General features: G+C 52.6%; 8 protein-coding genes across 8 annotated transcripts; 1 reads left to right on the top strand and 7 right to left on the bottom strand.

Moving 5' to 3' along the window:
- Positions 1-87: 87 nt before the first annotated feature.
- On the bottom strand, positions 88-6911 carry V2A60_007575 (uncharacterized protein; the record flags this gene model as incomplete). The annotated part of the gene is made up of 4 exons (XM_083258859.1): positions 88-1334; positions 1386-3793; positions 5555-6182; positions 6260-6911. The coding sequence occupies 4 exons, from the start codon at positions 6909-6911 to the stop codon at positions 88-90; spliced, it is 4935 nt and encodes a 1644-aa protein (XP_083114985.1).
- Positions 6912-8225: 1314 nt separating this feature from the next.
- V2A60_007574 (AP complex, mu/sigma subunit) lies at positions 8226-10798 on the top strand (the record flags this gene model as incomplete). Its single annotated transcript, XM_083258858.1, has 3 exons — positions 8226-8288; positions 8342-9340; positions 10379-10798. The coding sequence occupies 3 exons, from the start codon at positions 8226-8228 to the stop codon at positions 10796-10798; spliced, it is 1482 nt and encodes a 493-aa protein (XP_083114984.1).
- A 397-nt stretch (positions 10799-11195) lies between these two features.
- V2A60_007573 (uncharacterized protein) lies at positions 11196-13126 on the bottom strand (the record flags this gene model as incomplete). The annotated part of the gene is made up of 3 exons (XM_083258857.1): positions 11196-11533; positions 11606-11813; positions 12605-13126. 3 exons carry the CDS (start codon positions 13124-13126, stop codon positions 11196-11198), a joined length of 1068 nt encoding a protein of 355 aa, XP_083114983.1.
- A 384-nt stretch (positions 13127-13510) lies between these two features.
- Positions 13511-14487, bottom strand: V2A60_007572 (regulator of Vps4 activity in the MVB pathway-domain-containing protein; the record flags this gene model as incomplete). The annotated part of the gene is made up of 2 exons (XM_083258856.1): positions 13511-14383; positions 14464-14487. The coding sequence occupies 2 exons, from the start codon at positions 14485-14487 to the stop codon at positions 13511-13513; spliced, it is 897 nt and encodes a 298-aa protein (XP_083114982.1).
- A 610-nt stretch (positions 14488-15097) lies between these two features.
- Positions 15098-18308, bottom strand: V2A60_007571 (putative nuclear serine protease HtrA2/Nma111; the record flags this gene model as incomplete). Its single annotated transcript, XM_083258855.1, has 4 exons — positions 15098-15306; positions 15363-17660; positions 17716-17912; positions 17980-18308. 4 exons carry the CDS (start codon positions 18306-18308, stop codon positions 15098-15100), a joined length of 3033 nt encoding a protein of 1010 aa, XP_083114981.1.
- Positions 18309-20430: 2122 nt separating this feature from the next.
- On the bottom strand, positions 20431-21043 carry V2A60_007570 (uncharacterized protein; the record flags this gene model as incomplete). Its single annotated transcript, XM_083258854.1, has 4 exons — positions 20431-20483; positions 20540-20614; positions 20717-20900; positions 20975-21043. The coding sequence occupies 4 exons, from the start codon at positions 21041-21043 to the stop codon at positions 20431-20433; spliced, it is 381 nt and encodes a 126-aa protein (XP_083114980.1).
- A 597-nt stretch (positions 21044-21640) lies between these two features.
- On the bottom strand, positions 21641-22263 carry V2A60_007569 (uncharacterized protein; the record flags this gene model as incomplete). Its single annotated transcript, XM_083258853.1, has 4 exons — positions 21641-21732; positions 21801-21872; positions 21933-22125; positions 22192-22263. The coding sequence occupies 4 exons, from the start codon at positions 22261-22263 to the stop codon at positions 21641-21643; spliced, it is 429 nt and encodes a 142-aa protein (XP_083114979.1).
- Positions 22264-23233: 970 nt separating this feature from the next.
- On the bottom strand, positions 23234-25820 carry V2A60_007568 (J domain-containing protein; the record flags this gene model as incomplete). Its single annotated transcript, XM_083258852.1, has 4 exons — positions 23234-24470; positions 24768-24807; positions 24864-25682; positions 25733-25820. 4 exons carry the CDS (start codon positions 25818-25820, stop codon positions 23234-23236), a joined length of 2184 nt encoding a protein of 727 aa, XP_083114978.1.
- Positions 25821-26344: the final 524 nt, after the last annotated feature.

Here is a 26344-nt window from a genome sequence, read left to right as displayed (position 1 = left end):
AATGAATATACAGCGCTGATTCTATTTCATCTGCACATCACCGCATTCAAGCGCACGGCCATGCATACGGCGATTTATAAACGCGTCTCACTGGCCAACGGTGAACGCTCTGCTGCGCACGGCAGCATTGTTCTCTCGCATTCGCGTGCCTACACGCTGCAAACTAACGGGAATGTCGTCCAACCCGTCCTCCTCTTCATCATCATCTACCACGGCTGCATCGCTGGCTCCTCCCGCGCCGCTCTCCAGGTCACCGGCGCGATGCAGATACTGCGCCGCGCGTTCTAGCAACTGACTCTCCGGCCTCTCCGTGACCGTTGCGGCTCTCGATCTCCTCGTACCGCCCACCATGGCGGCGACGCTCACGTCTGGGTACTCGTCCTCACCTTCTGTCGCTGAAGCCCCAGTCTGATTCGGTGCCCGGGCTGTCGGCTCGTGCTCTGCCGCCGTTTCCGTCATGCCCCTGTGCTGCATATACTGTCTATAGTTGGGTGCCTCGAGCATGCCTCGCCGAAAGGCGTTGACGCCCACGAGCAGCTTGACCAGGTCGGTCAGCTCCTCGAGGTACTCGATAATCTCCATCTGACCGGAGGTGCTCGCGTTCCAGGACAGGAACTTGCGCTTCGTGATGGTGCTGGCGGTCGAGTCGTCGAGCTCCAGGCGGCCAGCGGCATACCTGCGCAGCGCCGACGTTGAGCCCTTGACACTCTCCGCATCGAGAACTTCGCGCACGCGGTTAATCAAGCGCAGCTGCGCGAGGCGGGCCGAGGGAAGAAACTGCGGTAGCGGAAGCCATGTGGTGAGGGCCTCGTGAATTGAGAAGAGAATGAGGTTACAGCTTCCCATGACGTTTCGCCGATAGGCATAGACGCGGGGGTTCAGGTCCTCAAGGATGGAGGAGCCGTACTCGCGGCGCAGTTGAACCACGCTGTTCATGCGATCTGTGATTTGATGCAGCACGTAAATAATCTCACTGTAAATGGGAGCCAAAGGCTTGAAACTTCCTTTGAGGCGCGGCTCTGTAAGACACGATGGAAGGTAGGTCTCGGCTGCTGTCAGACAGCTTTGCGCCTTGTCGCGGGCGCGTTTGAAGCGGGTATACAGCTTGCGGGAACGAAAGTTGGGACGCTCTGGGTGATCGATGCCGACAGCAATGACAGCTTGCATGTTCTGTACGTGGACAACGGCGGCGGCGAGTGAATCTACGAGGCGATCCCTAGCTCGCACAGGATAGATGAAGATATCGATGAGGACAGCTACAACCCCTCCAATAATAAACGCCACTAGACGTTTATAAAATACCTCGTAGCCAGGTGCGGTGGTATTAACAGCGGCTACAACAAGTCAGTGCCAGTCTTGGATGAAGTAGTGGGATAACAACTTACACAATGCAACAACTGCCATGGAAATGATGGAAATCATCCCAGCTTTGACGTATTTGGTCGCCACCTGAATGTATATAGACGGCACAATGCCGAGCAGTACGACAGCTACGACACCTGCTCTGTTTCCGCGCGCAATTTCATATGAGAGATAGCCGATGATACCACCAAAAATGACGCCAAAGAGTCGCACAAAGAATACAGTGAGAGACGTACCAATGGCAAGCTCAAAAACGAGGATGAGTTGAAGTGGTGCCCATATTCCACGCACTTCCGCATACCACTGGTTCCAACTCGGGACAAGAGCCGGCCAAGTGACAAGAAATAGAGCAATGGAGAGTTTGGCGGAGTAGACGAGATCTTCAGAGTTTTGTGCCCATTCTAATGCATCTGCAGCACCATGCCGCAATCGCTCGAACCAGGGAGCTTTCGGCCTTGTTTTTGTTGCGTGATTATGCTGTTCGTCAGTGTCCACACTGCTAGGGACGGGGCTGGCAATTTCATCATCTCCAGATCTTGCACGATGCATAGTCTCTGTCGAAGCGTTTTGCTCGGCTGCGGAGTTGAGCTCTCGTGGCGCATCACTATCGGTTCGGGTAGAACCGGGGCTACTCTCAGTAGCAGGCGGGCTGGAATCAGTGCTGCCACTCGATAGCCATTGACTCAGGTCGGCAAATCTGGGCAGCCATAGGTGTGGCCTGGTGTTGCGCTGCTGTCTGAGCTCAACAAGAGTGCGCGAGTGGCGCAGCATGAGCATGACTTGGGCAGCGGACTGGCGAAGCGCCAAGATGAAAGATGATATGAGAAATGTCTCCATGCGCGGCATAAAGTCGAGAGCGTGACCATCAGCTTCTGTGGCTGCAGCTTTCAGCGCTTCTGCTGATTGGACATCGAAGATTGCCATGGCCTCCGCAAACTGATCAATCTTGACATCCAGGTGGCTTAATGATATAGATTTGGGAGCTACTTCACCGGACGGGAGCTTTGCCACCTGAAGACAATACGCCAGACACTCCATGAGAACAGTGACTGCTTCCTTGATAGACTTATGGAGATCCAGGACCGAATCTCTGATACAAATCAGAATATGCTCCACCAACTCGGCACTACCAGCTTCAATTTCTTTAACCGGTTTAACATCTTCTGGCTGCCGATTCCGCCCAAACTTTCGTTTTCGGACATTTCTGGGTTGCCTATCGTTGTGAGACGATTGAGAGGTACTGGAAGAAGCATGTGGGGTTTGCGACTTGCGTGGTGTTGGCTTCGTGGTGCTGGCACCGAGTAAGACAAACTTATTTTCACAGGCACCAATCACTGTAATGATGCCTTGAACAAGGTTTGACATGGAGTTCATTGTGATGGGTCTCATCAAATCGGGTGGCAGCTTGGATAGAGATATCTCAAAGTTGACTTCATCTTGCGCTGCGCGACAAGCCCGCAGCTTGGAGCGAATCTTGATCTTGCTCTCTGTCAAGCTGGCAAGCGACGTGAGCTCGATAGGCACCTTCTGGTGACTTGGAAGGCTTGGTGAACTGAATGGATTCGGAAACTTGGAGGCAAACACGCGCCATGTTCGAGTGGCCGTGAGACGTCTGAGAAATGGGAGCGATGCAGCCGATGTCCGACTTTTGCGCGAGGTGGTGCTGTAGAGGCGAGCACGCTGCTGCCTGATCTCCTCGCAGTCTCCGCCTGGAGTTACAAACCAGTAAGTGGAGCGTGATAGGGCTTCCATGGCTTCAGAAATGGTATTGATGGCCGAGTCTCCAAGGTAGCTGCTGGATAGTTCGGGAAAGAGCGCAAGGTTGGCGAGTAGGGACACCGCCGCCCCCATGCAGACAGGGACGTAGATATTTGTAAAGAGGGCAACGGTTTCGTTGGTCGGCGCCTGCACTGTGATGATGACAGCCACTAGCATGAAAAGGACAAAGTTGAAGAGTCGCGGGCTGTGTGATCGGATGAATCCGTGCAAGAGCGCCGCGACGAGCAGGAAGACGCCGCGGATGGCGTATGCAGCAGAGCGGTCCTCGCGAAACACGAGGTTAGCCAGGTACAGACCCAGGAGCGACCAGACCACGCCAAGAAAGGCGCCGAAAAGAATCATGAGAAGCGACTCAATCATGAGGCCCATGCGCTGGCCCGGGTGGCCGAACACGACAACCATGGGAATGAGAAAGGTCTCGCGGCCCTTGAAACGGGGCAGAATGGCGAGGACCAGGGCGGCAACGCTGGCGATTGAGTACTTTAGGATGCGCTGCCAGGGCTGGTTCGTCTGGACATCGCCCCAGAGGAGGCGTACGGCGTCCTTGAACAGGTTGCGGGCGGCCATGACGGGCAAGGCATGGCCAAGAGCACCATTGTCGTCGTTGATTAGATTGCGAGCCGCTTCAAGAGAGAGCTGCAATGCGGGAGAGCTTCCATGTATCAGCCAATTACGCTCCTTTCAAGGTGCTCAGCTATTGTCGCAGCCTTGACCGTGTCTGGCACGTTGAGAAGGTGGTAGGAGATCGAATCAATGCCAAGGTGCAAAATTGCTAGGTATGAGGTCATGGGGCTGCTAGAATCTTGATGTTACCCGCTGCTAGCGGCCCCAACGCCGGACCCCGTTTGCCTGTCATTGTGTGCGGAGGCGTTGAATGGCGTAGAATGGCGTGTGCAGTTTTTGTTTCGCCGCTAGGAGAAACAGCGATACCAAAGTGGCAGTTTGGACGAGAAAGTAGCATGTTGTTGAATGTGACAGAGGTGGAGGAGGGAGGAGGGATTGCAGATGGCGGTTAGAAATCGTATTGCTTATAATGTCCTTGTTCCGCCACAGGCCGGCTCTTTGCCACCAGCCGTTTGCTATCGTCTACGCGGTCTTTGTGTGCGTCGTGTTTTGTATTGAAATTATGTTGGAAAACTCCTCCACGACGATTTTCTCAGTCTGAATTAGAAACTAGCTAGATAGCTAATTAGTAAACCTTGATCAATCTTTTCTCCTTCAACCCTGGCGCAACGTTGTGGCGTCGAGCCAAGCTTTAACTTTCAAACGGCTTCCTATAAGTAGGTAGCGACCTAGTAGCCCCACGAGACACCTGGCGACGGATTGTCAAGCAGGATGCACGATACACATACACCGCATAGATGAGGATGTCAGAGTTGGGTGCGCATTTTGGCGATTAAACTCTGGTTTAATTTTCCCTTCAAACTGCACGATATGCTCGATATCTACTTTGTTTCTTCAACCCAATTGGCCCTCCCAGTTCCAGCGCTACCGGCTTCTCAGGCGTACCACTTTCCGCGGTTCCGATCCATCCTGGCAGCTTGTCCAAGGCCTCAACCATGTCTACATTGTTCGACAGGTACAAAGGAAAGTGGCGGCTTTCAAAGGCGCCGATCCGTAGCATCGCAAACGAGTCCAGCTTGTTGGTCCAGCGCGGTGTCAGAGCACTGTATATCGATAGGCAAAGAAGAGAGCAAAGAAATACGCCGAGCAGGGCAGACGCCACAATCACACCCTGGCACGATATAGAAGGTATCTGCAAGTCATTTCCCAAGCGCGAGTCTATCATCACGCTCGCTCGGTTCGCAGCTTCATGCCACACATCAACGGCTACGAAAGCAGCCGCTGAAAGGCTGTCGCGTACAGCTGGGAATGGGAGTGCTTCCTCGTCTTGTCTGGCTAGCTCAGTTGAGTTGGCAGCAAAGTTGGCAAGGTAATTTCGTATCGCGTATGTTGTCATTTCGGGTTGATCTGGGTACCAGTCAAAGTACTTGCATGGGTTATCAATGTACAAAGGTCGCTCGTTTTCTCCCATCAACCGATGAAATGGAGGGTAAGTGTTGGTGATGCAAAGGCTTCGAGTTGCGCCAGGATCAAGCATGGACCCGTTACCGAACAGTGCAAGCGTGGTAGCCATGAGTGGCCCAGGATTTCTCAGCCAGTACACCGAGTTATTCGTGGCACCAAAACTCTTGAGCTCCTCAGTCGCCTTGTTCGGGTCCCCTTCTGCGGTTCGGTGAAAAACTGCCATGTGCATCGCTCAACGCCATCTGGTAGGATGTTATCTGACAGCAGCGCGCCACGAGTATGGTTGTCTAGGTAGTTAGGTAGCTGAAAATAACCGCCTGTGGTTTCCAGAGTAGCCTTGATTTGAAATAACCCGGCGAATCTGTATCTGTCTCCTTCGGCGAACTTGTCAAAGCCGGAACCGATTATCTTGATTCGCAGATATAGCTCTTCGTGAAACTTCTGCGGCGAGTATTGCGCCTTCCACAAGGGCATCGAAGCATTTCCCGGCATGCATACGTCCAGAGCATACCCATCCTCTACTATCAGATCTTCATGGTGTAGAAACAATGACTCTGGTCCGATATCCTTGCAGGCTGCTTGGTACGAGTCTGCTCCAACGTGTTCGTAGCTGCTTCGAAAGCTAACTCGGCTTGAAAACTGGCGGTATAGTCCAGTATCCAGACCAGCAGGTGGAAATGCCCAGAAAGGGTCATCCAGCTTCCACATGTTGCCAAAAGTAGACTGTCCCGAGTTGAGACACACAGGGTCAGTCAGCTTACTCGAACTCTGATCACAGGCTAAACTGCGAGACCACAGTCGGAACTGTGGTGTCATGTTGGTCGCCGCTGCTAACCTCGAGCGAAGCATTGCTAACGGATATCTTCCCTGGCCTTGAAGCTCAAAACCCTCATTGATGACCTTGGCTAGGTCTTGGACGTGGATAGAATGATATCGGCCTTGGTCTGTCGGCGCCTGCACCTTGATGGTCTTTGAGGATACCACCAAATTCTGGATGGGCATGACCAAAGCGCCTGATATTTGTTAGCCTATCCATACTCTGTATGCCGCATCATACATAGTGCCAGACGATAGTCAGCAAGGTACTTACCAATGCCATTCAACAAAAGGGTAGCGACAAGAAACACAGAGCCATACTTTCCCCAACCTCCAGACACGAGTTTATAAATAATGCTCGGGTCAGCCCAGCCCTTGTTAGCGATCGCCAAGGTCTGTCGTAGTGTTGGCCGCCTTCCCCGACTCGGCGGCTGCTGGAGGTACGCAACGGCGGCACAGGAGCAGACGGCCGAAGTGAGTGGAATCGTGAGCACTGAAGCTACAGATTGCATAAACCGAGCCACGCGGAGAAATCTCCTGGTCCTCGCAAATCCGCTTTCTATCTCGTGAAATAGCGCTTGGTTTCCGTCCTTGGTTGAGGAGCGATCTGCCAAGTTGTAGCCCTTGGCTCCAATCGGCCTATGTGCCACTATGCATGGGACGACCCAGGCGAAGATGGCCAGGCCGATATAGAGCACGGTGAGGGGGAGAATCAATATTTTTCGAGATAGCCTGTCAATGGTCGTGGGCTGATCGGGGCAAGGCGACGGACTAGGTGGTGATCTGGGTGTAACATCGGACCTAGGCTGTCCATCTTGATGCGCCGAAGATGGTGCCGTGCGTGCTTGCGCCGTAGGTAACAACGACTCAGACTCGTTCGGAGGCACGCGACCAAGCCTTTCATCTGCGTCAGCCGGTGTCGACATATCCAAGTATCCCTATCTACGGGCTTAAATCAAACATTTCAGGAAGAAGCCAGAAAGGAACCAACCCGCATGCCACAGCTTTTTTATGAGCCTGCAGGTCAGGCGTACTGCAAGGCTTGGCCGAGTCACCTACTCGAGTATTGTTCTCATACGTTCTCCTCGCCAATCCGGCTCCCCGCGAACAAGCAAGGATAAAAAAAGCCTTATTTGTCCGGTTGTGGCCGCTCCTGCATACTGACGCAATGCTGGCTGCTTCTGGGCTGTACAGCCACACTGATGTGTCTCGTGCAGCTTTCAGCTTTACAAGTAGGCCCGAAGTGCAGCGAAATCGAAACAACCGGAATGAACATGTAGCGAAGAAAGCATGTTTCAGTCATACGACATCTTAACCTCGTTTCTGCTAAGTTCAAAAGCTCCATGCTCCGTGACCTTAAAAGATTCTGGCCCTACGCCTGGGGGATTTGCGAGCGGACTCGTAAATAAGGGCACTCAATCTCAAAGCTTATATTTGCAGGTTGATGCTCCTCCTGACTAGTATGAAGGGGGGGGGCGCAGATCTTATCTTCTCAGCCTCTCCTCTTACCGGAAAATGACCCTGATCGAGCTTCCGATCGATGAATACTGGGCATTCAAGTAGTAGCCGGTGAGTTTGAAAACGAGCTGCAACTTATACTATCAGTAGTTCGATCTAAAATCTCTCTTGTGTGCAATACTGCGAGGCTTCCTCGTGCAATGAACAGCCGAAAAACGAGTGAGGTTTACATTTCAACAGGGCACCCCGTTCTCGGCGGTATTGCTTTTCTGAGGTTGTAGGCGGCTACTAGCACTTTTGTGCCGCGCCACAGTGGCAAAAATGCGATGATTAGTGAACGAGAAACGTTTCGTATACCAGCAGCCAACCGAATCACTACGCATCATTCTTCGACCTTCATGGTGGTGCCGTGTCTCAAAGTCCGTGAACCCGCCCTGACGGTTGGACGGAGGGCTGAAGGTGATGGGTGAGGAGACTGTACTCCATATAAATGTGACAATTAAGGGACGGGCCGCTACTAAGCTGCCCTGAAAGCCTTCAGTGAATAATACCAACCCTGTAAATCACTACAACACGTCATAAGGCGGCCTGTCAGGCCGAATCAGGCGCCGCCCACGACTTGCTATTATACATACAGGCCTACGTTGCTTCTTTATTAGAAAAGATGGTCCTCAGGACGATTGCATTGGTGTCGGTCCCTCGTCTTCGTTTTTTTTTTGAGGATTATTGTCCCACGAGTATGCCATGACCCATCCTCTTCGCATACTCATCTTCTGCCATCCATGGAAACGCTTGAATGGACTTGCAACGCCATCCCAGCCGACCCGGACATTGGAGGGCCTGGTGTGAGTATTGCAGAATAGACACATCGCTGGCCATTTCCGGCTGATATTTGTAGGTCATCGTTGGCTTTGTCGCAGTTGCATGGTACGCAACTCTTCTCGCTACAGTCGAACCAATCTGCATCACGATGAACCAGGTGTGGCTCTCCCTCCAACCTGAGCGCCTCAACACTTCTGACTGGCCTCTGGTTTCCAAGATTCGCGGCGTCGCGACCCGTCAGCTCCTCTTGAGGCCTCGTCTGGGCGACTTCCTGCGGAGGGACCGCACTCGTGGCATCATATTTGTTCGAATCCTTCTCGACTCCTTGGGGGACGTGCAACTGATCACCGGGACAGCGATCCTGATTGCTGCCTGGTCTCGAATCAAAACCATGTCGTTCTACCACTTACAGCTCAGCTATTGCTACTACTGGTTGACGGTGAATTCCTTTTCGTCTTGCCGCGCCGGTGGCAGGCGGGTCGCGACGGAAACGATCCCCTGGCCGATCCGCGTGCGCACCATTATCAGCTTTTGCACAGTGATGCTGGGCATAGTTCTCTGCAGTTACATCAATATATGGGTAAATGCCGCCTGGGACCCCCTCTATGAAGGGCGATGCTTTCTAAGCCACGACCAGTCCAAAGCAAACACAGAGTGGCTGTGGATCGTTGGTCTGATATCTTATGCCGTCTACTTGCTCTATTTCCTCTGCACCATGGGACAGCGCAACCGCAATCGCGTGGAAGCTGTTCGCCTGAGAATGTCCACAAAGACGGATCAGTGGCGTAAAATGTACTATGCCCACTGCACGAGTATCCTGATTGGCAAGTATGGCCAGCATCATTCGATTTTTCGTTGCTCTCTAGAGCTATGCTTCTATCTGCCAGATATCCTGTTGAAGCTCTTGCTCGATTTCGTGGACATCATTGCCGGGACCAGAGACTCGCTCCTGGCCCTGTTGGGTAATATGGGATTCGCTGCTTGGTTCACGTACAATATTGTGGACTACAAGATATCCAATAAAGAATTACTGGAGGGTTCCGAATCAACCTGGGGGTTCGGTCAAATCGTCCCGGTTTGTTTGCTGCTCCTGGTTGCTTTTAGCACTTTTGACGCGATCAAGGGTAAGTATTACTCCCCATACAAGGACGAATTGATAATCAGTAACCAACTCTTTCCAAGAGAGCTCGCAGCATCAAATGCAGCGAGGCATTTTGCCCATTACATTACAGAATAGCCGAGGGGGCCAACTCAAGTCAAGGAAAACGATGTGAGGTACAAATGCCTGTTCATTGTGGTCACTTAAGCCTAGATCTCGTTCTTTTTTTCTTTCTTGGTTCTTTTCTTTATCTCCAGAAAACAGAAGTCAGCCGATTTCTCACAGCTGAGCTTGTCCGATTTTACCCTCTACTTTATTTTGTTAGTCTACGCATCTTAGCAGAAGGATAATACTAGCGACTACTGCCCACCACAGCTAACATCAGATAGAGCCGCACAACAATAGTTCAAGAACGCATTACGAATAATACGGCATATAAAAAGTAGCCTCCGGACAGACCTATATATAGGGCCGATAGTCATGCCATGGTTCCCGCAGCGGTAAATAGAATGACAGGTGCTAGAGGCGCCTACACCTACACCTACAGGCCCCGATCGCATCTCCACCGTCGCCTACCTAAGGTAGGTACATAGGTACTTATTCGCACACGAACTTGGTCCCCTAATCACCCTCTGTCTGGCGGACGAAAGCACCTTAGTAGTTACCACCGCCGGCCACCCCTCCACGTCTTCCATTTTCACAACGAGCCGTATCGCATCTATGCCCATTCCAATCGCACTCTACACCACTTCCTATCCCGTCGGTACCTCAATCCTCAAACTCAACGGCTCGAAGTAGTGCTGTCAAATTCGCCTGGCTTTCCGGGGCCCTTTCTCAACGAAACTCTCTCCCCAGGACCGAGCCCCCCCCTCCGGCCGAACCCTCCCCCCCAAATCACCGCCCGTCCTAATCACGATGCTCTCCTACATTCTCATCCAAAACCGACAGTTCGTCCAACCCCCGCAGCTTCCTCCCCCGGGGATGGGCCGTGTCCGAAGCGCATGCTAACCGCAGCCTCTCCGTCTCGCCGCCAGGGGCAAGACCCGCCTCGCCAAGTGGTACGCGCCGTTCAGCGACGAGGAGAAGATCAAGGTCAAGGGCGAGGTGCACCGGCTCGTCGCGCCACGCGACCAAAAGTACCAGTCCAACTTTGTCGAGTTCCGCAGCCACAAGATCGTCTACCGCCGCTACGCCGGCCTCTTCTTCTGCGTCTGCGTCGACACAAACGACAACGAGCTCGCCTACCTCGAGGCCATCCACTTCTTCGTCGAGGTCCTCGACGCCTTCTTCGGCAACGTCTCCGAGCTCGACCTCGTCTTCAACTTTTACAAGGTCTACGCCATCCTCGACGAGGTCTTCCTCGCTGGCGAGATCGAGGAGACGAGCAAACAGGCGGTCCTGACCAGGCTCGAGCACCTGGATAAGTTGGAATAAGAAAATCGCAGCTGGAGAAAGAAGAAAAATTATTGATAGGCGGCAAGCAATTTTTTTTTTTTTTTTGCAAAGGGCAAAAAAGCCAATAACAACGAAGAAGTAGCAGGGATTTCTTCGCTGGATGCTCAGGTCTTCACTGTATATTCTCTGCTAGCATATATCGGAGTTGTGGTGTTTGGGAATCATGTCATGGGAAAGTCATCATACAAAACGCTATTTCATTTCTCCTTTAATGCACTTCTGTTTGTTTAAACTAGCTAACACAGGTGATTGGGTTGTTTCAAACGATACTCGAGCAGTTCCGTCGCCACCCCGTTGACTCAAGAGGAGACATCCATTGATTCCTCAGACGCCTTTAGGCTCCGGACATCGAGCGCTGTATTCGCCCACTCATGCACTAAACAGTCGGGTTGAACGGATCATATTCCTCCCACGCCCAATATTCGCGCGGTTGATTCAAGTCAGAAAAGTCACCCCATGTATCCAAGGCAACCTCACGATTTGTTTGATGAACCCAGACATTCGGTCTTCTTCTGAATAGGCGTGTCACGCTCGGATGGTATCCAATCAGAGGTTTCTTAGACCCTTCTTGCGGTACAAGGATTGATTGGTGGTCCAGCGGGCTGTTATGCATCCTTGGGTAAGGTGCGATGCGAGCCCCCGAGTTGTCCGAACTCACAGCACGGTGTTGCGCAAAGCGCTGTGGATAGAGCTGTGAACAGCGCTGTGGTTGCACTTGTGCATAATCTTGAGTGAGTAACCGTGCATTATTCTGAGTATCCTGTTGTGTTGGCACCGTTAACGCACTTGGGATGCATGGCTGTTGTGGCGTGGTTTCCCCGTTGGCGGCCCTGAGGACGCCTTCGAGCGCCCCAAATTGTCTCAGCGGCGCATTGATAGCGGTTCGATTGACTTTTAGCAGAGAATTTGGCATTACTGGAAGTGGTTTCTTGCTTTGTGCTACCTGCGCGGCCGCCGATATGTCTTCTGTTGGTATCTCAACAACCACCTCATCCTGTGCATAAGTCAGCGACGAGCCAGCATTTGCAGCCCTTTACTTGCCTCCTCCTAGGGGGAAAGACGGCCGTTTTCACATTCTCGCCAATGACTGAAATTGGAGTTTTGTTGCTTGTTGAATTCGGGGATGATCGAACTAAATCTGGCAATGGAAGACTGTCCAAGTCGAGAATCAAACGGGTCTTCACTTAGACCCTCTGCCGCTCTGGGAGCTCCAGGAGCCTTTAGTTGTAGAGCTGAGGCCTTAGAATACCTAGAGAGCTGGTTCTGTACGCTGTTTATCTGCCAACTCTGCTTTTGTACTGGCTTCTGCATTTGCTTCTGCATTTGCGACGCGGGTGGTACGGGCGGTGCTGGAGCACGTCTAATAGACACCACCCGCGGTGGAGGCGTTGGAGATCTCTCTTCCACCTTAATTGGTGCTCGTCGTCCCTGTATTTGCGCGGGTGGACGATTCTCGGGTCGCCGATCATGCTTCGTTGCGGCACTCTTGCGAGAACTCCAATGTGAGCCATCATCGGCCGAAAGGTGAGGTGTATTATCTTTTGTTGTGTTTTAGTTCCGACATCGTCGCCTAAGTATTGAACTCCACTTACATTCAATGTCGAGCAGCAAGCGTTCTCGTCTTCGTGGTGCTTTGCTCTCCTCTTTAACGCGGCCTCCCGCGTCTTGCAAGGAATGCGAGTTCGGGTCCTGGTTGCTGGGGGACAAAGAGAGAAAGTCTCTCTTACTGATAGGTACGCTTTGAGGGAATATGGGTACTGGCTGGCAGAACGGAGATGCCGATACGCCTTTAGCAATGTGGCTGGCCTTGTGCTTTTTCGTGGGTGGTAAATGCACGTTTTGATGGTTTGTTTCCTCGACCACAGGTTGCTTGTCAGGACCGACAGTATCTTCTAGCACAGCGTGCTTGCGCTTGGTGAGTGACACGGTGGGAAATTGGTTCGTGATAGCCGACCCAATCTTCATGTGCAGCGAACCAATTTGGGCCGCCGTCATAGGCCCAAGCATTGTTTGTGCTTGTGTCCAAGCAACACGTGCCATCTCGCGGGTGCATCCAATACCCCAGAGATACACGCACCATTTTTCTATGATGAGGTATAAATCTTTGGGTACGATGCAAAATGCCTTTTTCCAAAGCCAGGCTGCATAGATGGAGAGAGTATTGCGTACTGTCAGTTGGTGTTGAGCACCCGCGATGCGTTTTTCGAGTGTCTCTAGCCTCATCTGAGCCAAATCGCTGAGGTTGCGCAGGCCGCTGCAGCCGAGTCGGTCGCGAGCATTGAGAAGTAACGTCTTGAGGTCGTCCATATTGCCCTCTTGTTGCCAATTGCAAGCCGTGGGCGAACAAGGCAGGTCTCCACGATTGTCGTGGTTGATATTGAGAAGGGTGAGATTTGCCCAGCTACCTAGCTAGTAGGAAGGGACTGGATATCGTTGTTTGCATTCACCGGTCTTCCTCCCCTCCTAGGGGTGTACCTAATGAGACACCTGCTGCCAGATTGCCAGCCGCCAAGCGCCAAGGTGTTTGCACCTGCAGGAACCACGGCGGCGGGCAGAACTCACTTGCAACTGCCAAGTTCACAGATGAAGTCGGGATCTTAGCTAGGCATGAAACAATTGTCGCTACGCGAAAAGGCTCTGAATATAGAACTGCAAATACGACCTTCAACAGTCTTACACTACAATGATCCATCACCGTTTCTTCAGCGCCGCAAATCTCTGTTCCAAGTCAGAAATATCTGGGACAGAGCCCTCAGGTTCGTGCTTCTTCGTGGAGCTGCCCCTTCTCGCACTTGGCTTCAGTTCTACCGACCCCATGGTCACCTTGGGGTGAACATTATCCGTCGTCGGCCGTGGTGGTGTCACTGTAAGCGGGCTTGCGGGATCTTCCAGGTCCGCCGCCCTTCGTCTCGCAGGCGTTGTTGCCACTTTCCCGTCCCCCGTAGACAACGACTTTTGCTCGGCCCCAATAGGCTGCTCGAGTACCTTTTGTGCCTGTCCACCAGTCGGAGGGTCCTCGTCGTCATCCTCGTATTCTGGTGGTGGCGACGGCTTCTCGCGCTTCGGCCAGTCGACGCCATATGCTCTCGCAATTTCCTCCAGGTAGCCCTGCACGAGCTCCTTGCGCGGCGGCTCCACGCTCAGTTTCTTGACCACCTTCTCGTTGACCTTTCCCTCTGCATTATCCGTCGCCGCTAGCACGAATTCTTTGCCGTATTTCTCCGCGAGCAGCTGTCGTACCGTCGCAAGCTCTTTGATCTCTGTCTTTGGCGCGGCGTAGATGAGGCTCTGGATGGCCTCCTCCAAGCCGGGATCGACCTGCGCGCCCTCCATCAGACCGGATCGCGCTAGTAGCAATTCGCAGTATAGTTCGAGCATCTCGTGTAACTCTGTGATGATATCGGAGCGGATAATGTTCTCGACGCGGATCGTGGCAGAGTCAACTTTGCCGGTCTCGAGCAGTTGCGCCATCGCGCGTCGTTGCGTCTTGCCCAGCTGCTCATCGCGCTGCTGCACCATACGCAGGCGCGCAATAGACAGCTTCAGCTGGACCTTGACCTTTGTCTGTAGAGGACAAGGCCATAATTAGTTGTTTGAAACTCAATGATGGCGTTATTTCCGGTGGGTTCGGGGTTGGCGCTCACCAGCCAGGTGGCTCCGGGAGCCATGGTTCAGCGCGAGGCTACGTAGAGATTTGAACGTTGATATTATCCAGAAGATTAAATATCTCTCTGTATCGAGAATGATCTCCAGAATGTCAGGGAGAGAAACAGGCAGCAGCTGTGTAGTGGCAGTGTTGGAGTTCAGTGATGCGACGGCTAGCTGTCTGCGGGGCAAGTTACCCCACCACCGAGTGACGCACGAAGTCTCAGCAGTAGGCATCCAAGTACAAACATCTCAGGTATACATTCTCGGCAAGGAAACGAGCCACCGCGAAAATAACAAGCAGACAAGCTATCTTTATATAGTCTACTCTATCCCAAGCTGTAAAGAATTATTTCCACAAATCGGTTAAATGCCCAAACTATCGACGGTATCATGTCCATGCGAGCCTATAACACCTTTCGAAAATGTTACAGTCGCAGCAACAGCTCCAGAAAGCTCCCTGAGATCCTTCATAGCCATATAACGCCATAGTCCAATGCCAAATGCAACGAGAAATAAATACAGTCCGGCGCTGCTTTTCTTGCTTCCTCGGGGTGAACAGAAAAATCGAGGCCTTCCAACTAAGCAATATAAGACAAACACTATACACAGCTTCGGTACGTCGAGCCTCGTCTATTCCATCTCAGCATCGTCAGCCGGCGCCGGTACGCCATCTGTGGTCTCTCCGTTCACGACCGCTGCACCTTCATATGTTACACGGCGCCATCCGCAGGGTTCTGAGTTGTCCTTGATCCACTCCATCGTCGGGAAGTAGTGATCATTCTTCTTCATAGTGATGACCCATGGCACGCAGTCAAAGGTAACGGCCTTGAGACGGAAGTCTAGAGTTGGTCAGTATATCATACGGCGCCGCGCGAGTGGGAGGGGACCAACTTACATGTGTTGTCTGGAATTTTGCGAGTCGCAGCAATGAATGAATCCAGGTCCGGGGTAGGCTCACCATTGACGTGGGTGATGAAGTTGGTAGGGGCCACACCATACTGGTACGCAGGAGATCCGCGAATGCGACTGGAGACATAAACCTCGCTGTGCAATTTGCTGATCTGTTGGCGCACAGCCTGATGAGGGCGGTGTAAGATGGCACCGCAAAACGAAACGGCGTGATCAGTCTCCATGTCTTCCGCAGGAACAGTAGGCAGCTGCAGGTGAATCTCTTCATTCTCGCGCACAATCACAGCATCCAGCGAGGCGTTGGAATACATGATGTCGAAATCTGTGATAGTAGTGCAAATCTTGCCGTTCAAAGTAAGGATAATATCACCTTCGAGGAGAGACACAGGCTGGCTACCACGCTCAAATGTGCGCTTGCTAACCATGAAGAGCTGGTGGTGCGAGCGGTTGGCTTGTGTAACCTTCTTGATCCATTCGTCAGAAACGCCCATCACCGATGCTTGAGACATCTGGATCGAACGGAACTCAACAGACAGAAGGCGCAGCTTGGGAAGCTCGCCACTCTGAATAGCAGATATCACAGGTACCAGAGTCGCGGTGCCTAGACCAAGATAGTATTCTTCATCACGCTGGCTGCACGAAGATCTCTCGCCAAGGTACGACAGCCAGAGAGCCTGGACAGTACCGTCTGGGGCAACGAGGACACCGCTGTTGCAGGAGGATCCGAGGTTGCTGTCGATGGTAATGGCATCGACGTTGATGGCACGGTAACGCGGAGCGGCAGAGTTAGCCGGGATGGCGACAGCGGTGATCTCGGTGACTGTGGTGGAACCGTGCACAACGCGGCCGATTCTATTGTAACCCAAGAAGTAGGTTTTGGCTCCCTGTGTCAGAGGGTCACTGCTCAAACGTGCGCTCACAACAGGTGCGTCTACAAGCGATGGGTCATACTTGACAATCGTGTAGTTTTGCAGCGGGTGGAGGAACACTACCTTGCCCTCTACAATGATGGAATCGGCAATTGTGATGGTGATATCGCACAAATCATAGGGCACAACTGCTCTAGAGATGAGCACAAGGCCTTTTTCGGCGTCAATAACGAGTCCCATGCCCCACCTGCGGTTCTTGGGGAAGCCGTCAAGCTTGACAGGCATGGTACAGTTGATGTGGACAAAGCTGCGGATGAGCTTGGCGATGCTGGGGTCGGGCATATGGTCCAGCTCGATGAAGGAGGCCGAGCGCCGGACAGGCGCCACAGGCGGGAGAGGGTCACCAAGGTCAGTAAAGTCCCACAAGCCGGTGACGTCGTTTCGGACAGCGAGCTTCATTTTGGCAGACCAATGACGATCAACGTAGATGACGGTTGTGTTGAGGGTATGAAGATCGCGAAGATGCTTGTACTTGACAACAACTCGCGCCTTGTCAGGAATACCCCTCATGACGTCGATGAAGGTGTTGAGATCCGGAACCTTTTTGTTGTCGACAGACTGAATAATCCAACCATTGTCGGTGTTGTCAAAGCGGAACGACCCTGCGGATTCACAGACGTAGACTCCCTTGACAGCAACAGCGTAGAGTCTCGCCTGCTGGTAGGAAATATCGTGGAAGCTAGCGCCCGCAACAGAGACGAAGCGATCCGGAGTGATCTTGTGCAAGTCGCCAACCTCAATATCCACCTCGATGTCCTGACCGCCCCTTTGTAGCTGCAGCTTGATAGGCTTGCCAACGCTGGAGTCGAGGATGTCGTCTAGTCGAAGGAACTGAGTGATGAGCTGATCGTTTACTTTGATGAGGACATCGCCTTCCTCGACCTTGTTGTGGGAAGGGCCGTCGGGGAGGACAATCTCAGCAACCAGCATGTTGGTCTCGTCGGGGAACTCTTGACGAATAGCAGCCTCCCAGTGGGGGGTGAGGCCGAGACGGCGACACTCGTCAAAAGGCTTGAGCAGAAACTGGCACTGAATGTCGCCTCGAGTGACGGGCTTGCCCTGCTGGATGCACTGCAGAGCGCGCAACGGACGGTCGAGCGGCAGGAAGTAATCGGTGGAGGCTCCATCCGATCGACCGCCGGCCTGGAGCGCTACGGCAGTGCCATCCTTGCAGACGACAGGACTGCCAGAGGAGCCACCACTAGCCGCCGCGTTGGCCTGGTAGTAGCATGTGTTGAAGTCGCTATATCCTTCTCCGTACTCGGGTGCATTGCGGTCCAGACGGCTGATGACGCCAGACAGGATACTGAGTTTCTCACCTGCGTCGTTGCCAACGACGCGAATCTCGACGCCAACTATAGTCCTGTATCAGCGGCAGATTCTTATAAAGCAATGGGCTACGTTGCCTACCTTTTGCTTGATCAGGGGTCAGATCCAGGCCATCCACTTGCATGTACTTGATCGCCTTGGGGTCGTAGCGTAGAATGCCAAAGTCGTGCACTGGATCGCGGTATACGGGGTAGCAGTCGACTTCTTCGTGGTTATCGAAGACGCAGTGGCCCCAGAAGGGTCCTGCGCCAACGACGTGACGGTTGGTCATGATGTATCTGTAGTCATGGTCAGCGGGCGACGGATCGCCGACGGGCGCGGCGCAAGCGTAGCAACAAGACTCACCCTCGCTCGGAGTCGACAACAAATCCTGTGGCCTCGCTTGTCAAGGCCGGGTCGGTATCAAAGGAGCAGGTCTGGCAGAAACGAATAGCGACGACGTTGCGGACGACCTTTTGAATAGTGTCCTGCCACTCGCCGAGGCTGACTGGCGTGCCAATGAACATGTCGCCTGCGTCGACGAGGTCAGATTCGTCGTCGTAGTGCATGACATCGCCATCCGGGGTGTTGTCATCCTCAGAATAGTTGCCGTTGGGTACTCGCTTGGCGGCGGGCGCGCGATCTGGGGACCCGGAGGATTTTCTCTTGGCCCCTGCCGCGGCGTGGCCATTCATCGTGGGAGGGCGGCGGTTGGTTGCGGCTGCAAAGCAAGAAAGAGGGCCTGCGAAAGACTCGGAAGTGCCGATGTGTGAGCAGTCTTTCGTCGGTCGGGTCGTGGAAGGATGACTACAGGCGTATCGAACGGCTTCGGACGGCAGAAGGGAAGACGAGCCTACTGCTTGGGCTTGCTTCCGTCTCGAGGCTCTGTCGTTGGTTTCTCGCGTCGGAAAGGCGTCCGGAGCGGGCTAAATAGGGCAGAGGAAGGGAGAAGCGGGTGCGAGTACGACAGACTCGGGTACAGAGACAGACAAAAGATTGTGGATGGCAACGAAAGCCCATGTGATGCGGCCTGGTTGAGTCTGGGGATTAAAAACGATGCGACTTTAGATGCTGGAGGGTGGATCACCAGTCCACACCAAAACACACAAGTCTGGCCGTCTGGCCTGTGCTAGCGTTGTTTCTTTTATTTTTTTTTTCCTCGGGGCGGGCCAGCATTGTACCTAAAAGGATTGGGGTACAGTGGTGTACCAGGTATGGAGTACTACCTAACTATCAAAGAGTCGAGTTTCAAACCAGCATTTTAACAACGCACGACGAGGCAGTGTCTTTCTTCTCAGTATCCCCTTGAACACTCGGTGATTCTCTTACACTTACCTCGATTCATTCTCCTTTCGCAAAATCTCTAAAGCTTGCTGTGGGGACCTGTGGCAAATACTGGTAGTCCTTGATATCTACAAACAGTGGACGATGGATGGCTGGAACAAGAGTGCTCCACAGGGCAGGCACCTGCTCAAGCCACTCAACTACTGCACATTAGCAGGCAGCCAGCCGTCCGTCAGTGCCTTGGTTGGTTGAGCAGGTACTTAGTTACCTCTAGTAGTAGGTGCCGTACCTAGGTAAGCAAGTAAGTAAGTAAGTTAGTACTGCATCAGGTACTTATCCGTACTCCGTACACGCTTATTATAAGGCACCTAGATAAATATGTACCTATCTAGGCCCGCAAATAGCTAAGCCAAGCCATGTACCTTGATATCGCCATCACCCTCGACCTCATCGACAGCCTCTCCCGTCTTCTCCCCCTTCACACCACCATCCGTTCCGTTTCCTTTAGCGCCGCCCTCCCGCGATACGTCTCTCCAACTAACCCTCGCACATGCACACCTGCATATCGCGCATCTCGCTTTGATGGTGTGCCCACGCCAAACGATAAACGACAATCTCAACCCCCCAAGTCCATCCTCAACGACTCCCTTCCAACCTCTTCCGCGAGACCAACAAGGTGGATGGACGGATGAATGGAGAGCGCGCGTGGGGGGCCGGGGGACCTAGCCTACTTATCCGTTGCAAACCAAGCCCTTCCCTTCAGCGAGACAAAATCTTCTTCGTGGTCCGCCTCGTCTTGCCTCGACTCGTCTCAGCGACAGCAAATAAAGTCTTGTTCCAGCTCCCCAACCCAGTAGCCAGCCCTTGGGCACCTATTTATACGACGACGCCGCCGCGCCGCAGACAGCCTCACCTTTGCTCGCCCCGCCGCCCGCGTCTCAAGCCCATCGAAACTCGTCACCATGCTAGTGCTGCACGTCTCGGCGCCACTCCCACCCGATGTCACTCCTTGCTGCATGGCATCCCGGTCCACGTGATGGATGAACGACATGTGTGCTTCGTATGCCGCCCCCTTGATGATGTAAATCATGGTGGCATTCTACGGAATCTACTCGGTTTCGACAGAGAGGCGGACGCGAGCTCTTTGCCTTTACATGTGAGGCCAACCTAGGCCTTGGCAAAGAGAATGGCGCACCACGGCTACCAGGCTCTGCTGATAATACTGATGGTGTGTCAAAGGCCCTGATTCAAAGGAAAAGGTTGAACTTGTAGTATTAATCCCCATGTCGGTAAATCCTGCTGCCTACTTGCTCTTGCCACATAAGCCCAGCGAGGAACAACCCCAACGTAGCTGCCCTCAACGCGGGCAAGCAGTCCGTCCTAAACCATTGCAACATCGCTGCCAGATATTCTGATCGTCAAAGTACTGTGAAATCAGCCATATTTCATTCCCATGTTCTTTTGTTTTCTTTTCCCTCCATGCTTGTGTCAGCCCCAGGCAAAACAGCACAACTTCAATGCGTCCACTTCCGCTTAATCGTACGCGTCCGACTCCTCCTTTTTGATGGGCAGGCTGTTGGGGAGTGCTACATGTTGCCACTGTTAGAACCATTTCTAGTTACAACGAGGCTTCTGCACTTACGAGTTCGCTTCTTAAGAGGTGTTGCGTCGGGCGTCGGGGGCTCCTCGGCCTTGCGCTTCGCGCCAGCAGCTTTTCCTAGATGCGATCGTTAGTATTCTCAGACACGCTCAAGTTGGAGAAGACGAATAGCGCTCTCTCCACCCATGCTGAAGCTCAATCTGGCTCGGTATGACCTACCTTTAGCCTTGGTCGGCGTGCTGGGCTGACCACCAGCCTTCTCCAGCTCTGCAACCTGAGTCTTGATCTTCGCCCACTGGTGTTGGAGAGACTTTTGAGTGCGGCCGGGTATGTTGATCTCGTCCCATTTGATGCTCTGTCCACTACGCTGGAGCTGGGAGATGACCCGAAGAAGGAACTGGAACTGTGTCGAGGGAAGGGGGCATTAGTTAAACTCACGGAACACAATACTGCTGCATGGAGGGGGTGTGAGCGTACGCGGGCTTCATCAGTCCAGGCCTGCTTTGCCTCGGCTGCCATCTTGGCCTCGTTTGATGCTTTTGCCATCGTGATTGTCTTTTTTGAAAAGAAAAAGAAAATGAAAGAAACACCAGACTGGATATTGCTATTGGCAGTGGTGACAGAATGGATGAGGCGTGAAGGTGTATGTCAATGGGGGAAGATGGCGGTCGATGTAAGAACCAAGTGAAGGGATATTTTGTAAAACTTGGATTAAATACTGTACACTCAGCGGTGTAGAAATGAGAAGGCAAATAGGTCACTGGGGTGGTGCAATAACGTGGCCGGCCGAGAGAGCCGAGGTGAGGTGAGTGTGAAGGCAGCTGAGGGGCTGTGAATCGCAGAGCACAGAAGCGCAAGTCGCCGGAAGTGGTGCAAGCTGCGAGGAAAAAGTATAGAGCGGTGAAATTTTTCTTAAATCCATACCAGATGATTATATTAATCTTTCTCTGTTCCACTACAGGTCGCAAACTAATCAAATGGACGTCATTTTGGTATCGGTAGCCAAGCTCGCTATTTGTTTCCTCTTTAGCAAGCTAAGTAATTTCCATGTAGCCAAACCACATCAATCAAATGTCTATACGCTTTTCTCCTCAATTCTCTCTTCTGTCCCCGTCGTGTCGCGGTGCTGTCCTGTAGTTCGTTTCAAATCTCGCCAGTGCCGTTGTCTGCTTCGTCTTCCTCCTTCTTCATAACTCCACCGCCACTCTTCTCCTTCTTTACGGTCGCCGGTCGAGCTGAGCATAATTAGTCAACCATCATAGTTCTCAATTACTCATGGTAAAGACAGAAAGCCCCTGTATACCTCGTCTCTTGACTGGAGTCTGGGGCTCGTCCTCCTCTTCGTTCTTGATGGCTACCTTGCGCTTGGACGCTTCTGGAAGTTAATTTTAGGTTCGGTAAAGCATTTGACTACAAAAACTGAGCCGACTCTTACGGGTTCCTTTCTTTGGAGTGAGAGTGGCAGCTCCGGCGCCATCGTCGAGATCTTCTAGCGCTGCCATGTCTTTGCCGATCTTGGTCCACTGGTTGGTTAGGGACTTGGTGTTGCGGTCCCTCATTTTGATGGCACTCCAGTTGATGCTACGCCCCTGCCTAAGCTGATGTATGATGCGCAGCAAAAGCTCATACTGGTAAAGAGGACGCATGATCAGAGTAAGAAGTGGGCAGGCCGTGCTGGTGGACGTTCGACTTACCTTGGCTTCCTCGGTCCACACACTGGCTTTGCCTTTGTTGGCAATTGATACGGTACCAGTTTCGGAAGACATGACAAGGATGTGGGATGAGCACTAGTTGATGATTCTCCTTGAAGATACCTTGATACGTTGCGAAGCTGGATAGAAGATGTGCGAGCCGGGGAGGAGAACTTGAGCGAGCTCTGTGGGAACGAGGATGTTAGGTGCTCCAGGCGTAGGATCTCTGTGTTTTGAGAGAAATCCAAAAACCTGGGAGGGCGAATGTTGATGTCTCCAGGTTCATGCGCGCACCTGGTGGAGAGCACAGTGAATCCAATGTGAACTGCTTTTGGCGCCGGGCCGAGTGCAGCCACCAGCTTCGCTATTAACTTTAGATTATTGATTATTTTCATCTAGTAGCAGTCTACACCTTGGTGAAAACGCTCTAGTTATCATCTCCCCATATTCCGTAGTTCTTCAAATTGTACATAATGGTGAGGGAATGGTAAGAGTATTTGCCAAGATGCTGGCACAAGTAAGCAGTCAGCCAGTCTATTTATCGCAGCGCGGGTGAGATACTGGTCAAATTTCGGGAGGTTTATTTTCCACGCTCGCCCCCTCGTTTGCTTTTTTTCATTTCGATTACTATCATGGTTTGTACTGTGACCAACAGGCCAAAGCGCAATTCTCGTTTCTGCTGCACAAGCTTTACAGCGAACGTCAGCAGTCGCTCTCTTTTCGGCAAACAAGACTAAGTAATGCAGAATATCGGCTGCATTTTTATTGCAAAACGTGAGAAATCATGATTTAATTTCAAGGCGCTAGTCTAGATTGCCGTCCGCTCCGAGTGGTCTCCTTTTCATGACATTTGCCCATAACTCCAGTGCTATCGCCAAACCCTTGGCCTTCGTTTTACCATGCATATAACCCATCTTTGTATATCTCATCTTTCCATCAGAAAAGCTTTCAAAATACGACGGGAAAAAATACCAAGCGAATATCAATTACCTTGTCGACTTTGCATACCGAAGTGATTGGGCCTCGTCACACAGCCGTCTTATTGTCAATTCTTCTTCTTCATCCTATTTCGGAACGCCATAAACTCTCTGAACCGCTCCTCGTGGCCTTCGCAGGCAGCGTTCCATCGTCGGCGCACGTCGTTATCCTGCTGGACCCAGCTAATGTACTCTTGGATTTCATTCTCTGACCGCGAGCCCAGGAAAGCGTAGCCCTTAGACTCGCGATCTCGCTTAATGTGCGCATTTCTCGTTGCGAAGTGGTCGACAACTTGCGTGTTGAATAACTCCCATTCCTGGAGATACATTCCGAAGTCGTCGAGGTACTTGTTCCATGAACTGTCGCTGGGAGTAACACTCTCAATAGCGACAGTAGGGGGCGGTCGTGGCGCGATAGGCGGTGTAGGGAAGACAAGAGGCTGGACTTTGGGAATCTGCAGTGGAACTTCACCAGAAGCTTTCGACTCGAAGGGGAGGTTGTCCTTGAGGTCGTGGAATGACTTCAGTCCTGCCTTTTGCTCCGAAAACGGTGCCACATTCTTCAGATCTTCAAAACTCGCTATGAACTCCTCGCTATCCTCGGAGCCTCCCACGTGTGGCGTAGAAGAGTTGGCAGCACGAACGCCCGGGACAGAGTTCCCCGCTGTGGCCTGTGCTTCGTCTGAGCGCCACTCCGGCCGGGTTGGTTCAACGTAAATATCACGCGCCGATGGTGGTGGCCGAGGGGGGACTGCTGGAGGAGTATCTATATCCATCTCTTGGGGGCTGTCCGTCGACTGACCCTGGCCATAGGTGTTGCGTCCAGGCCATGCATACAAGTCTTCCTCATCGGTATTTTCAATGACGATGGGATTATTCGCATTCGACTTGACAGGCTTGTTCTTTCTCGAATTTGTACGCGATGCCCTAGTCGGCGATGCCGAAGCTGCAGGTGCTTGCTGCGGAACAAACGTTTGGGGACCAAACTTGTCGCTCCAGCCACCTGGGTTAAAGCCCGTCTCGTGAGCGGCTGCCTCTGTTGCGCCGATTGTACTGCCATGCGGGATGTTGCTCTGTTTTGAGTTCGGTGGCTCCGTATCAGGCTGCTGGACACCTGGCTTATCGGATGTCGGGGATCCTGCCGTGAAGTTCCAGAGTTTATTTCCAAACTCTTTTGAGAACTTTGTGTTAATGTCATCTACGTTAGTCTTGTCAAAGCTGCTCTGGTGAGTCGGGCGTGGGCGGGAAGGCGAGCGACTACTGTCTGAACGATGAAATGCGTCATCATCGACCTTGAAATTGAAGCTATTATCGAAAGCTTTGTCAGTAAATTTTCTTCTTGGTGTGCGAGTGTCATTCAGTGGAAATAAGGGGTAGGGGTCGTTGACATCGATCAGGCGAGCAAGTAGATCTTGTAGTTGTTTCTCGAATTGTGGACTGGCTTGCGGTAGAGCCTGGCATCCACTAGATGCTGAATTGTCGAGCTGAGGACTGTATACACTTGATAACGATCCGAAGAATGATGATGACGTTGTAGGTTGGCTTTGGGATGAATGCGAAGGAAAAACTTGATACGGATATGTTCTGGGAGGATATGCATACATTGATTCCGTGTCTGGCTGGGGGCGAGTGCTGTCAGTGCCTAAGTGAACAGTTAGCAAGGAGTCAAAAAAGCATTGATACAGGCCAGGTTCATACTACCACTGTGTTGAGCCTGCTTTTGAAAGGACGGCTTCGCGTAAGCACCCGCCGAGCCATTGTTTGAGTCATCGGCACGCGACCGCCGAGCAGCATCATTGCCCGTGTTTCTCATGCTTGGGGTCCGCTGCATGCCCTCGAACGGGTCGATCTTTTCTCCGCCATGCGTGGTGTACTGTGAGCTATAACGAGAATTCGACTGGGCCGCATTGTCCCGAAACTGGCTCAACGGGTCCGGCATGGGAGGTTGCGGTTGCGATCCAACATCGTAGTGTTGGGGCGCCGGTTTCCGGTAAGAGGGGTCTTGCTCTTCTGTTGGCGGCCTGTTGGGTTGGGCTTTTCTTGTGCCGAATGACGCTTCAGCACGCTCTCTTCCTGTTTGCGTACGAGGAGGGGGAGGGGGTGGTTCCGGCTTTGCTTGAGGCTTCTTGGCTTGCGACTTCCGCATGGTGTCAAACGCTTTTGCCGCATTCTTCTTGGTTTCGGGGTCTGCATTTGTATATTGCTTGGCTGTCGGCGGAACGCCAGCTGAAAATCTGGATGACCATCTCTGAGCTCCTCCGCCTGAAGCTGCTGGCTTACCACCGGGAGGGTTGCGACGTGGGGGCGGAGGGAAGTGCTGTGCTGCTTCGGACCATGGGTTGCCTTTGCGGCCAGACGCCGTAGGATAACGGCTGGTTCTCCCAGTGTACGATGCATCGTATTTTGCTTTCTCGGTCGGGTCTCCAAGGATTTCGTTGGCAGACTGGATAATTTGAAACTTGGCGTTCACTTCCTGCTCCTTTCCCGGGTTGCGATCAGGATGGTATTTTAGGGCTTCTGCAGCGTTAGCAAAACTCCGGCAGCTATGATAGTTATGGTGTTCGCACCAAGTTTCCGAAATTGCTTCTTGACCTCTGCTATATCTGCGGTCGGAGGCAACTCAAGGTCCGCGTAATAATCTCTGGTCTCGCCCATTGCGCGCCTCGCCTACGTTGGCCGAGCAAAGGTGAAGCGTTATGGGCCGTGAACTAGCTGCAATATCGGCATCAGGCTCTTTCGACGGGAAACTCGACTCGTTCGCTTGCGCTTTTATTTGATCGTCAAACCAATATCATGCGGCAGGGTACATGCGGCGCTCTGCAGTTCTGGATAGCGTTGATGGAATTCAAATTAAGCAAACACAGCACCAAGCAACATGCAAAACAAGACGGCGCGGGGTGCAGAGGGAGCGCAGCCTCTGTTGAGGGATATTCGACGGCCGTTGACTGTAGTTAAGTGTGGCTCGACGTAAGAGACTGTAGTGAATAGTGAGAATATGGCGTCCAAGCTCGCCGGGATGCGCGTTCAAAGTACAAGCGGTATGCGTTGAAATGCATGTTGTCAGATCAGGCGTGGGGCTTGTCCCCGCGGTGACGCAGCGTGGGCCAGGACGCAGTGAGGCGCAGCGTGGCTCAGCTCTTGGACACAGCTCTAAGCAGATACCGGCACAGAAGAGCAGC

The sequence above is a fragment of the Cordyceps javanica genome, chromosome 5, assembly GCF_051103115.1.
Source record: "Cordyceps javanica chromosome 5, complete sequence".
Taxonomy (NCBI): Eukaryota; Fungi; Ascomycota; class Sordariomycetes; order Hypocreales; family Cordycipitaceae; genus Cordyceps; species Cordyceps javanica.
The sequence above is the reverse complement of the archived record's forward strand: the minus strand, read 5'-3'. Positions and strand labels throughout refer to the sequence as shown.